This window comes from Taudactylus pleione, unplaced genomic scaffold (assembly GCF_031769625.1).
Source record: "Taudactylus pleione unplaced genomic scaffold, aTauple2 ptg000162l, whole genome shotgun sequence".
Taxonomy (NCBI): domain Eukaryota; kingdom Metazoa; phylum Chordata; class Amphibia; order Anura; family Myobatrachidae; genus Taudactylus; species Taudactylus pleione.
In genome coordinates this window covers 10,076,466-10,089,884 of record NW_028284564.1, presented here as the reverse complement: position 1 = coordinate 10,089,884, position 13,419 = coordinate 10,076,466, and the positions used below count along the sequence as shown (strand labels likewise).

The 13,419-nt window shown below is 39.0% G+C and overlaps 1 protein-coding gene across 1 annotated transcript in view; it reads left to right on the top strand.

Moving 5' to 3' along the window:
* The window catches only part of FBN2 (fibrillin 2), a 294,460-nt gene that overhangs the window by 150,501 nt on the left and 130,540 nt on the right, over window positions 1-13,419 (top strand). Inside the window, exons 16-18 of the mRNA XM_088475116.1 lie at window positions 386-538; window positions 1,399-1,452; window positions 3,053-3,178. Of these exons, the coding sequence (XP_088331242.1) occupies window positions 386-538; window positions 1,399-1,452; window positions 3,053-3,178 (333 nt within the window). The remainder of the gene's footprint in view (window positions 1-385; window positions 539-1,398; window positions 1,453-3,052; window positions 3,179-13,419) is intronic.

Sequence of the window (13,419 nt, the reverse complement as noted above, 5' to 3'; positions counted from 1 at the left end):
CTCCCCCTCCCTGCACCATAAATCTAGCCCTCCCCTTTCAGTGCTTAGCCCTAACCCTCTTCCTATTGCTTAACCCTAATGCTAACCCTCCTCCTAACCCTGCTTTGAGATGTCGGCGGTCGGGAAGCTGGCACCGGGATTCTGACAGGTGTAGAGATTCCGGCACTGGCATTCTGAGCATCGAAATCCAGTGGTCAGGATTAAGACCGCATCCCACATAAAGTTTAGAAAATGTGTTAATATGTTTCATTGTTTTTTTATTGTCCCATTCTTAGCACCTGAATTTTCAAGATATGATTTAGGTTAATTGCTTTATAGTGTATTTAGAAAGGTTATAAATACAATAACATTGATTTTAAGAAATGTATTTGTCCTCCCTCCTTAGACACCCACATGCGTAGCACTTGTTATGGAGCAATCAAGAAAGGTCTTTGTGTCCGTCCATTTCCTGGAGCTGTGACCAAATCCGAGTGCTGCTGTGCCAACCCAGACTATGGGTTTGGAGAACCTTGCCAGCCATGCCCACCACGTAACTCTGGTAAAAACATCCTAAGTGCCTATCCACCCAGTAGAAGAAACTATAAAATTATTTATAACAGGCTCAACACTGGTTATATATATACTTATCAGTGTCCATTTTTAAGGAGGAAGTTGTATATTTAAAATTGATCAACATCGATGTGTTTCTAGGGCTAAGTCACACATTTACTAATACATAAAAACCAAATCAAAAATTGTCTGTTAATAAATGTGTGATTTAGCCCCAGAAACACAACATCGATGTTGATCGATTTTAAAATGATCAAAATCGACCTTTAGTAAATATACCTCTAAGAGTGTATTATCATGTATCAATATTTAGATGTACACAGGGGCGGAACCAAAAATAAACGACAGGAGGGGTACCAATATGGTGTCTGGTCCGTGCCTAGAAGATAGCAAAGACCCTGGCACTATGTCATAGTCCTTTCTATCTTCTGTGCATACGCTTATGTTTTGACAGTTTCTCTGTAAATGTGATGCAGGTGCCATATTTCAAAGAAACTATCAGAAATATAGCACTGGTGGTCTCTAGTCAGATTGCTGTACAGAAGTGACAGGGAGGCACGTGCAATCCAATATCTGTTGTATGAAACATTTCATAGGTAAATAAATAGAAACCTGAAAGGCAATCATTTTAATGGTTGACATTGTATAAATAGTATGAAGCATGCTCATTGTATTTTTGCCATGTATGCTAAATATTGTGCCACGTTTATTAATTATATATGTCTTCATGTGTTAGTTATCTTTGCATGGACTCTTTATAATGAAAGAATTAAAACATGATTAAGGTTAATTAATTGTGCACAATTCATACTTTTAAATGAATCTTATTTTTCACTTTTTATAATGCAGCTGAATTTCAAGGGCTTTGCAGTGGAGGAATTGGCATTACTGTTGATGGAAGAGGTAATTTAATTTTAACATGTTTTATATCAAATCAGCATGACTTCACATCCTTCTCCATTCTATCCCTTATTATGTGCACTTTTACAATTAACATATAATGAACATTTACCACATGTACATGGATTTAGAAACAGTTTGCCTTAAAAAACTTAGGGCCTGATTCAGAGCCGCTCGTTCACACTGAGCGATGTTCGCACAACTGCGTATGCGTACGGATTGTAATACGCATGCGCGAACCAGTCAGTGTGGCTGAAAATCGTTTGTTTGCTAAACAGCGAATGCCTGCTACTTTGAGTGACAGGAGGAGGCGTATGTGGGTGGTAGCAGGGGAAGGTGTTTGAAAACGGGGAGTGGAGATCAGAACGCAGGCGTGCTTAAAGGTCAAAACGGGCGTTTTAAGGGAGTGCATAATTAATACAGCAGCGTCATTGACCACGTCACTTGGTTTTTTTAAAGTCAGAACTGCTCGCAAAATAGCGGTTGAAAAAACCAACCAGAAGAATAGCGAGCAGTTCATACGCTGTACGATGTACTCGATTAATCTAATAAATAGCGGACATGACGTATGGTGCGAGCGGCAAGGAGGCGTATTTTTCAAAATTTCGACCGCAAGTTTTGCTCGCTCATTCAGACTTAGAGACTTGAACAGACCGCAAAGTGCGAACGGATCATTTGAATAGCCACCCCTTTTTTTAAAATGAACGACCGCAAATAGCGAGCGGCTCTGAATGAGGGCCTTAGTACCTGATTCAGACCCGCTCACTAGGATGCGTTCACACGCAGCCACCTTTTATATGCATTCTGCGCATGCGTACGCATCGCAATGCGTGTGCGCAAACCACTGCGAGCGATCGGAAAGCGTTCGCTCGCTGCGGCTAGACTGCCCGGCAGAATGAGTGACAGGAGAGGCCATTTGTGGGTTGTGACAGCGGCTGGCCCCTGTAAACGGGGGAATGGAGGTATGAAAGCAGGCGTGCCTGAGCATCTTAACGCCGTTTCAGAGGCGTGCATAATTAAGAGACAGTGTCATAGCACACTTCACCTTGCTGTATTTCACACTGAAGCACTCGCAGTGCTTGCGGTAGGGTATGGTCAGCCACGTTCGCTTCCGATGGTACTCGAAGTACCGATGGTTGCATACACTTCCTGGAGGTGACGTGCGCTAGTGGGTGTCTTAAGACAAGCTGGTGGGCATCTAAATAAACACTGAAATCGCACGCTAAAATATAGTGGGCGTTCTATTGCCTTGCCATGCGATCGCTCGCCTTGCTAAATTTGCATACACATCTAGTGTGTGAATGCATCTAGCGAGCGGGTCTGAATCCAGCCCTTAGTTTGATATTGATCTAAAAATATACTGGGGTCAATGCAGAGCTGGAAGTAAATCAACTGTACATTGTCCAAAGGAAACCTATAGGGTAAAAAGTGCATATATTGTCCCATATGCAAAGTGTATATAAAAGTCATAATAATGTGCTGCCTATATTCTACATATACCAATATTCAGATTTTATACTGTACATTTCATACTTATGTTGCTTTCATGTAACAGTGGTTTATAAAAAAAAATCAAATATAAACAAATGTCATGTAACTATAGACATCAATGAATGTGCTCTGGATCCTGACATCTGTTCCAATGGAATTTGTGAAAACTTACGAGGAGGCTTCCGTTGTAATTGCAACAGCGGCTATGAATCAGATTCTTCAGGAAGAAGTTGTGTGGGTGAGTTTATTCGTCTAATGTTGTCTTTGCTCTTTTATATGCTTGCCAGGTTTTTCTGTCTGTGTATGCTTAATAAGCATTTAACCATACATCACCAATTTGAAAAAAAAAAATCTATGCCTGTACTTTTTTACTCCAATTCAAATAATATATGTGTTTGCAGTCAACAGCTTCAGATGTTCCTGCTTTCTGTGACTAATTATAACAAGTAGTGCCATGTGTGTTATTCTCACAGAGAACTGACAATACTTGTGGGTGCTCACCTTGTATGACAGTCTGCCTGTGGAAATGCAGGCACACAGTAATAAATAAAAAGCTTATGACCGTTTGGTGTAAGTTCTCTTTTGTAGAATCATAATCCCCCCTTAAAACTAACAGATTCAAAATTATGAAGTTTTAGAAACAGACACATATAAGGGAATTCAAAATGGAGCGAAAACTCAGTTTTTGCGTTAACATCGCACCTATGACGTCATTATCGCAGGTTTTAGTTTTACACTGTATTCAATTACAAAGACTTTTCGCAGGTTCAAAAAGTCTTTGAAAAAAATCGGGGATAACTTTTCACCACTGAATAGGTGGCGAAAAAAAGTGCAGAATTGGGGTTTAGGGGTGCAGGCTTAAAAAAAATAGCCTGCACCCCTGGGAATTACATTTTAAACAGAACTGTGTCAAAAAAAAAAATAGGGACACCCCAAAAAATTATTTAAAAAATTGGGGTGAAAAAAAAATGGGAAAAAGTGTTTAAAAATTAGGGAAATAGTTTCAGGGCTATCCTGCAAGTATGTGGCAATTGTATTTTAGCATAGGCTATTAGCGGCAGATGCATAGTTGCAGAATTTTAAAAAACTTACTTTAAGGACATAAAAATATGCTAGTACTCATTTTCATGTACCCCAAATTTGATGGGACCACTTAAAAAAATGAAAAAAATAAACTAAGTGCTCTTCTGCATCACTTCTTCAATGTCGGGAAAAAACACCTGCTGCGGCTATTTAAATCCCCGACTTTCATTTGCAGGCTAAAACGGGGGTACCCATAGTGATCACCCATGTTTTTACAGCTTTCATAATTTAATGCAAATCCCACTTCGCAGGCTCTCGTTTTCGTAGGTTTCATATTGAATACAGGGATAAGCGGGCGCGTGCCCGATACTTTATCCCAGGTAAAAGCTCCGATATGAAACGTAAACTTCGACAGCGAAGTTTACGTTTCATATTGAATACCCCTCATAATGTCTCATTTAGAGTTAGGGGCAATTCCCATTAAAATGATGCAGATAGAGTACATATCTGGTTAAAACCATGCTACAATGAGCAGAGTGTGAATATTTTTATATACAGTAAATATATGGCCCTTTTTTGCAAGTTGCCAGGAGCACAAAGATGGGGGGAGGATACAAAATCTGTCTGGGCTCCCCTAAGATTGTGTGGCCAGACCCCCTCCAGCATTGAGCCAGGGCTTTGCAGTGACATAGCATCTCCTTAGGGGCCTGATTTGAACAAAGGGAGGTGAGACCTACTGTGGCTGAGAAAACACTTTTCATGACGACCCTTTAGGTAAAAGCCCCCATACATCAGCATTTGATTGCAGCAATCGTGCAATTTGCAATCGATTGTGTATAAAAATCTTTCCCTTTTTCAATCGATCACAGAATTGCCACAATCGATTGAAAAGGGAAAGATTTTTATACACAATCGATTGCAAATTGCACGATTGCTGCATTCAATTGCTGATGTATGGAGGCCTTAAATCACAAACAATGTGCACTGTGATTTAGAATTGCCCACCCTACAGTACAACATGGTTTTTCCAAGGTGTACAATTGCACCTTCTAGCTGGATGTATTCCTAACTCTAAATGAGGACAAAAGGGCTTAAATAATCTTATGTAAGATACTTAAACATAATGCTAATAAAAAATAAAAAGTAAAATAGGTAAATAAATAACAGTACCAATATGAGATGCAGTGTGTAGTAGCACATGAACACAATAATGGTGGACAGGGGAGCTTAGCTCACATATTACATATGACTTGGCATTGTGACATAAGATTTTATTACACTCAAATGTTTGTCAGTAAGTAAATGGAAGCCGGATATCTGGAGAGGGAGGCGGCTCTTCATGGCCATGACTAAACTACTTTAAATCTATGTATATCTGTTCAAGTATCTGTGGTTTTTTGTTGCATTTATAAACAAAGAACTGATGATCAGAACATCTGCATTTTATGGACACAGTCCAAGGTGGGCTGCTATGCTTGGATACTGCAGAATGTGACTAATGTATGCACTTTATTAATCACTGCATAATTGACAAGAAGAGTATTTTGCTTATTGTCCATATTTTCTCAATAAAGCAAAAAATATTTTATTTTTAGTTTAGCTGAAACTTAACTTTAGCAAAGGGACCACTATCATTACACATGATGAAGTTCTTTCACCTTCCTGTTACTATTAAAATAATAAAATAATGAGGTAAATATTTGTTTGCTCTTGTATATTAGACATAATACCAAAAAAACTACAATACAAAAGCATTACAGTTTGGAGAAATATTACCAGTGATAGTCTTTAAATCACTGTGTTTTCAAGAACTTAGAGGGAAGATCCAAACCAAAACTGAACCGCTCATCTCTAGTTTAATTTAGTGTATATTAATCCCTTTGCCACTGAAGCTTTTCTCACCTTTTCATTACGCCTGTTTTGGCAATTTTTGAGCTGGTCACTTTCCCTTATCAGTAATCTGTTTCTGCAGTACCCAAACAGTTCATTTAAACAAGGGTGTTTTTCAGACACCCTTGTTTTAGTGTGAGTGTTTTAAATGAAACTGACTGTGAGTGTGTAGGTGCCAGGATGGGATGCATGAGTGTGTCCCAAGTGTGCAGGGTATTAGATGGCACTTTTAGTTCACTTCTCAACACCCTGACTCTACATATTTTGGTCTCTAGTGCAGGGCACACTTGGTGATGTCATGTCCAGGCACTATAATGTCAACATTGTCCCACCTCCTCACCCATCCCCTATTTGCTGAAAGTAGTGTTGGCAGGTTTGTGAGATTATTTTTATTACTTTGAACTAACTCCCTAAAGTGCTGAGGATGAGTCCCACTTATCCTTAGAACTGAAGTGCTTCATGGGGGATCAAAACATGGACATCTCTTCATCACAGCTAAATACAGTAAAAGTGGACAGTGGGAGAAACTGATTATAAACTAGTTATGTTTGACAGGTGGCAAAGGGAAGAACCGGACATTCCATAGTCATTCAGTTTCATTCAGTCACTGAAATCAATTAGTTGCAGCCATTGCTTTTTTCTCATTGTTTTTTTTTTTCTCTAAACTATGATGATTCAGGAAAAAAATGCTTTTCCCATTAAACTATATTGAATCAAATTACATTAAATTTAAAAAATTTGTCAGTGTTTATTTATTTTTACTCTTATGGGATCATTCACATAGGTCACGGACAGACCATTTATTATACTGCGATAACCAAGGGTTCCAATCTTCTTAATTAACATTGCACAGCTGTCAACTCAGTGTTGGTAGTATCTGGGAGGCTGAAGCACATTGGTCATTTAGCCACTCCATAGAGGCAACAACCTTGCACTAACCAACTTGGTGCTGGTTTTCATTATGCAGGACTCAGAGCAACACATATTCAAGGTTCTGTCTGTTATAATGGAAAGTAGCAAATCACTATATGCAAAAACCCAATTGAAACCAAATTGAAATAAATAGGAAGTTACATTTATGCATAAAAGGTTAGAGGGTTTTTTTTCATCTCCATCACTGGTCTTTAAGCATCTTGATTCAATCTCGAGTGTCTCAGATCACTGAAAGTAAGTTTAATGATTACCATAGATATTTTCTGTACTAAATTTATACTTCATAGATTCCCTATGTAATATTCTTAAACTGAGATATTTGTGAATGCCTTGATTTTGAAATGTTTGGCAATCTTTACGGGAGGTTTAGACAATTTTATAGATTCTTCTTTACTAGAGTTTGTCACTTTACAAAAACTGGTAATTAAAAAAATTGGGTATAAAATCTTAAAACAAAATACTGTAATGATTTTTCTCATCATGCAAAATAACCTTTAGTAGATATGCCATATACAGTATCTGTATGGGCATACAATACAGTTTAATAAACTATAAGCCTAAAATGAAATTAAGTTTATATTATATAAATTTAATTATGTTATTAGCCTTAAATCCAGCTGCCAAAACCACAGAAGATGTGGAGATGCTTTGAAAATCACTGTTTAGTAAATTTAGCCCTAAGATTTATAATAAATCTTGGCTATGCCCTGTCCCCATATTTATAATAGATTAAGGTTAGGCTTAAGAATTATAAATAATGCAACTAATAATTGAGGACTAACAGGTGGAGTTGAAGTGAAGTTATTTATGGGAACTTTTATGCATATTTTGTGAACATGAAAATATATTTTTTTCATATTAAATTGTAATGTAAATTCAAGCAAACTTACTTTAAAAAAATGAACATGTACCTAAAAGAACAGGTTAATGTATCCTGACATCTGAATTTATGTTGGCTGCAAATCATTTTATGGTCATTTGTCCTAACTAAGCCTTTGTGGTGAATAAAAAGCAAGTTCATTAATTGTGGTTTTCTTTTCATTCCAAACATTCTTTGTGGTAATGTAAACAAACATACACTTTCCAGCTATTGCTGTTTGTATTTTGTAGATATTGCAAAAACCATATTATTTTTTGCTCAAAATCAGAAATTCAAACAAATATAAGACGTGCTGACTGTATGTGTTGTTACAAAACTGTGCATAGATAAGTACTAGGCTCCCAGTGAGAATAATATGTCAAACATATTTATTAGAACTTAACATTCATAATAGTAATTGCACACAAAATGGATTATCAGAGTAAATTGCGGAATGATTCCAGATTTACTGTATTTACAATTTAGCTTATAATTATAACATCAGTCTTTCTGAGACAAATAGTATTATAAGTCATTTCTCTTCAAATGTCCTCAATAGTGCAAGAGTCTGAAATAGGTGTTTACATACAGTATGTCCATCATTAATTCTTCTGCCACAGTTTTGTTAATGATCTTGAAGCTGCTGAATACGACAGGAACTTATATCATTCATACAACACAATGGCAAAGAGATGTCACTTTGATATCAAGACATTTTATCCTCATAGAAAACATAGAAAAACTGTGATGTTTATAAGCAGCAGTTCTATTGGGTTCTAAGCAGAGTTATAAATATTAAAATCCAAAGAGCTCAGTGGTACACTACGTAGTTCGGGCCACTGTTCACTATCTTTTAGCACAAATTTCTCAGCCACTTTTCTCTGTCTGTATTATCAGTCACTTATATACTGAGTCCATGTGAATAATATTTTAAAAATAGATAGCATGAAGTAGGTAGCACACTGCTAGCTCTCCTACCATTTATTCACCCTGAGGGGCATATTTATTATCATTTGCGGTCAGCCTCCGAAAATAAAGATTTCTTATCACAGCAATAAGGAATCTTTATTCGCTTTACCTCCTCAGCTGCTCTACTGTGCATCTCCCAAAAAAACTTGTGAATGGCAGCCCGTAAACTCAGGGAAGTAACTAGACCTGGGGGGGCCCCATAGCAAAATGTTCTCCTTGTTACATCTTGAGAAAATATAATATTTGCGGATATTCCCCCAGTTGTTTTCAGGGGATATCCAGAAAACATTATTTTATAAATAGACTCATCCCCTGGGACTCTTTCCATATATCTCTCCCGCTCATACATCATACACACAGCTGAAACCCCACGTGACCCGCGCAGCCCTCTGTGAGTGAGACACTCGGAGGACTGCAGACAGATTTCTTCACCAGGAAAGACGGTGGTTTTGTATGCTATATATTTTTCATGCTGCTGGAGTCGGAGCTACCATCATCTGCAAGCCGCTGGAGCAGCGGGACTGTCAAGAGGGGACTGAGTACAGCGTAGAACTGAGTTCTCTCATTCCGCATTATTACATTGGAAATGCATATTCACAGCGCATTGTGGAACATTGTCAGCTATTTAGTTTTATTGGGCCATTTAGCTCTCAATTCACTGCTGTTTAGCAGCTTTTTTATCAGTTACTGGACACACTGTTGCTAATTGCTGTGGAACACTGTCAGCTACTTAGTTTTATTGGGCCATCCAGCTTTCAATTCATTTTTTTCTCAGTTATTCAGAACATTGCTGCTAACTGGGTCATTTTCACTTGGCTCTTTGAAGCATCAGAGCTCAGATGTTCAATCCATCAATTTGAGAATAATAGAGATATTTTATTGTGATTGTTTATCTTCTAATTGTAATTTTGTGTTTTATTTGAAGACATGTTATTCATTTAAATACATACTGTGTATATAGAATTTTCTTATACTCCTGGGGGTTTTACTGAGATTTTTGAAAGTTTATATACTAATATTTTAGCCTTCAATAAAGTGGTTTATAAATACACTCCCTGACATGTGTTCTTAGACGCCACCTACTTTTTTTGTGTATTTTATAAATAGACCCCTAAATCCATTATTCTTGGAGTTCCTGGGTCCCTAACAGCTGGGATTGAGACTCTGTATTTCTTCCTTTGTATCCTGGGGTTTGCTTGATCTTTGTGACTCTCCCTGTGTATTGGATACTGATCATGGCTACTGCTGCCTCTTGTTCTCGTGCAGTTTTTCTCCCCAGCTTCCTGCACCTGTCTCTGCTGTGCGCCCATGTCTTATCTGTTTGGGCTTCCTCCGGGCATTCTTTTGATACGTAGTTGGCTGCCTGTCTCCCATTCATCGCTCTGGCTTTCTCCTCCGCTTGTTGCTCAAAAGTTTGCCCACAGCCACCTTCTTAGATACGTTCTAGACTGGCTTCCTCCTCTGCTCTACTGCTTGCTGCTGCCATATGGAGTCTTCAGAAAGTGTGTGCCTGTTGTCTGGGATCCTGCTGCTCTGGTTAGTCTGCTGCCAGTTACCTGCTTGTTTCGCAATACTCTGTGCAGCTGCACTCCTCTCTGTCAGCACAACTGGTGGCACTTGGAGACTTCTTCACAGGTACCCTGCAGCTGTATACCTGCCTCAGCATTGCCCTCCTGGGCTTGACTATTGCTCCTATTGAGATTTGAGTGTTCCCAGTCCTCACAGTCTCTTATTGTCTGCTGGATTGTTGACTCTCAGGTGGGTCTTTTGCTGTTCCATTATCTGGTTTCCTCCTCTCCTCTGTCCTCCTGTCTGCATTGTTGTACTCCCCCTCTTGATTCCTGTGACAGCACCAGGTATACCACCTTGTGTACAACTGATTATTTGTTTGGGACTGCCCCTCAGTGTTATTCCTTGTTATCATGAGCAAATTGGGCCATGCCTCCAGGGCTGTTTCTAAGCTGGAAAACTTTGTCTCCACTGCAGCTCCCCTGCTTGATCCATTGGTGTGTTTGTGGGAGTCATCTCCTAGCTTAGTTACTGGCAGTTCGGATATTGACCAGGTCCTACAGGTCTCTGAGAAAATTGTGGAAGTACAGGTTGACTTCCCTTTAATCCTGCATGATCTTCAGAAGATGGGGGAGAGAGCTGGGACAGCTTCGCTTTGCATTTCCTCTCCTGAGGATCTCACTGTTCCTATGAAAGTTCAAATTTAGATAGATACTTTTAAACTCAAATTGTCTGATACTAAATGACAATTTGCACTTTGTATGCCTCCCTGAGCGGTCTGAGGAAATGGAACATGGAAACTTTCTTGAGGACTAGGTGGTATGGGCATATGGTAAAGTTGCTTTTCCCCCTCATTTTGCTGTGGAGCCTGGCCACTGCTTCCATTCTCAGCCATTTTCACCTGGAGCTCTCTCCCGTGTCTTCAAGATCCTTCATTTCAAAAACCAAGATACTGTTTAGGCACTGGCTGGGGAGGTGGTCCTCTCAAGTTTACCAACAACTCGATTTCGGTGTAACCTGTACTGTGCTTTGGATGAGCTGTTCTCAATTTCTTCAGGTTAAAAGGAGGCTTCACAATCTGCAGATCATGTACTCCATCCTCTTCTCCGAGTTGTGGCTGATGGGTCTACTCATTACTTCGCTTCTCCTCAGGATGCCACTGACTGGTTTGAGAGGATACCACAGATGAGATGTTAATCTTGGATTTCTGTGGACTCTCTTTCCTAAGGTCCTATTATGGCTCTCAGTAGCTCTTTTATGCTTGGCTCCAGGTTATGGATTATGGTACTACCCACAGCTTTACTTCACCTCGGGATGCTGTTGATTAGTTGGGAAGGAGACCGAGGGTACAATGTTGTTTTTGTGGACTCCTTGCTTCCTCTGTATTTGCTTATAATTTTATTTCACTACAGCTTTGTTTCTGTTGCACATTCTGCTGTTTCCTCCTGATCCAGACCTCTGGACTCTGGGAGGAAATTTAATAGCCTGGTTCTGCCTTTTTAAATTACTGCCACTTTAAAAAAATGAGATCTTTCATTCTTAGGGCTCCAAGTATATTGTGTTGGAAATAAGTATACAGGGTGGGGGAAGGTTTTTGGTTATTGTCTGTTTTTTATGTGTTTATTGCTACTTCTCCTTTCACTGTCACAGTATTTTTCCTTTTTATTTTACTTGATTTACTATAGAATAGCATTGGCATGGCAGAAGTTTGGTCTAATGTTGGACTCCAGGGTGGTCATTGCTTTACTTGCAGACTATAGATAGATGGTTCTTCCCTCTGTCACTCAGTATGCCTTGGTGTTATCTGGTCCAGTTTACAAGTACTGTATTACTGTGGAATATCCGTGTCCTTCTTATTTAGGCAAAATGGTCCCTTCTATAACGTTCAGCCTATGCTAATCACTATGGCTTTACTACTTTAATGTTAGCTCAGGTTTTGCATTGTATGGGCTTGGATGGTGCCTTTGGACCCTTGCAGTACTGCTTGGGTATTTTTGGTTAGCATAATTGTACACAATAGTAGTTATACCCTCCGCATATTTGGTAGTATATGGAATGGATGGACCATGTCCTCATATGATATTGCCATTAATGATAAAACGGAGAGGTATTATTAAAACTTTAGATATATGTACAGGGATCTCATTGCTAAAACTAGACCTTTTCTTCTGCTACTATAATTGGTTGTGCTTTCCATCAGAAGTGCCCACTCTCACTCACTTTATAAACATTGGCAATTGAAGCTTAATCGATGACTATCAAATTCAATGACTAGGAAATAGCGAGATTTTGGCAGTGTCATGGTGTATTAATCTTTAGGTGATGTTGCACTAACATTGTCAAATATGTTGATTTAAATCCAAACTTTATGGACATACTGAATTATTTTTCTCAAGTTTCAAGCTTAAAGGTTAATGTAATGTTATGCATGTCTAACGTGATTCTGAAACTGCAGAACTGAAATGCCGAGCTATTCACCTATAGCAGCCCCCTTTCCTGGAACTACCCTCATTCAGAGGTACTCTGTTGCCCCCAGGACTTATGCTCTGATTAGTGTAGGCTCAAGATCACTGACTCGTGTGGTTAAAGGGAACAGGACACCACAATTAAAAAGGAGACTAGAAACAACAGCTAAATGCTCTAGATAAATATACCTTGGTAACCAGGAGAAACTGGATGGCACTGGAAACTGCATAATGTGGAGAAATGTGAGCAGTTTTTCTAAATGTCCCTATTAGCTGGATGCCGTTGCTTTACAGGTATTCTGAATGGCACAAGTTGCTATTGCTGTAGAAATAGTGAGCCAATATTCAGAATGGCACAAATAGCTGAATGCTATAGAAATGATGAGCAGGTATTCAGAATGGCACAAATAGCTGAATGCTATAGATATGATGAGCAGGTATTCAGAATGGCACAAACAGCTGAATGCTGTAGCAATGGTGAGCAGGTATTATTATTATTACATTTTATTTATAGGGCACCACAAGACGTCCGCAGCGCCGTACATACAGTAAAGGGTACACAGAACATTACATTACAATACAGTAACCAACTTATAAACAGAGAGCACAAGTAACAATTAGAAACACAATTCTCCATACACAATACAGCTGGGAAGGTGAATGCTGTCATAGAAGTGCTAGAGAAGAAGACTGTGAGACAGTGGGAAGGAGGACCCTGCTCCTAGGAGCTTACAATCAGGTATTCAGAATGACACAAGTAGCTGAATGCTGTAGCAATGCGAGCCTGTTTTCAGATTGGCACAAGTAGCTGAATTCTGCAGCAATGGTGAG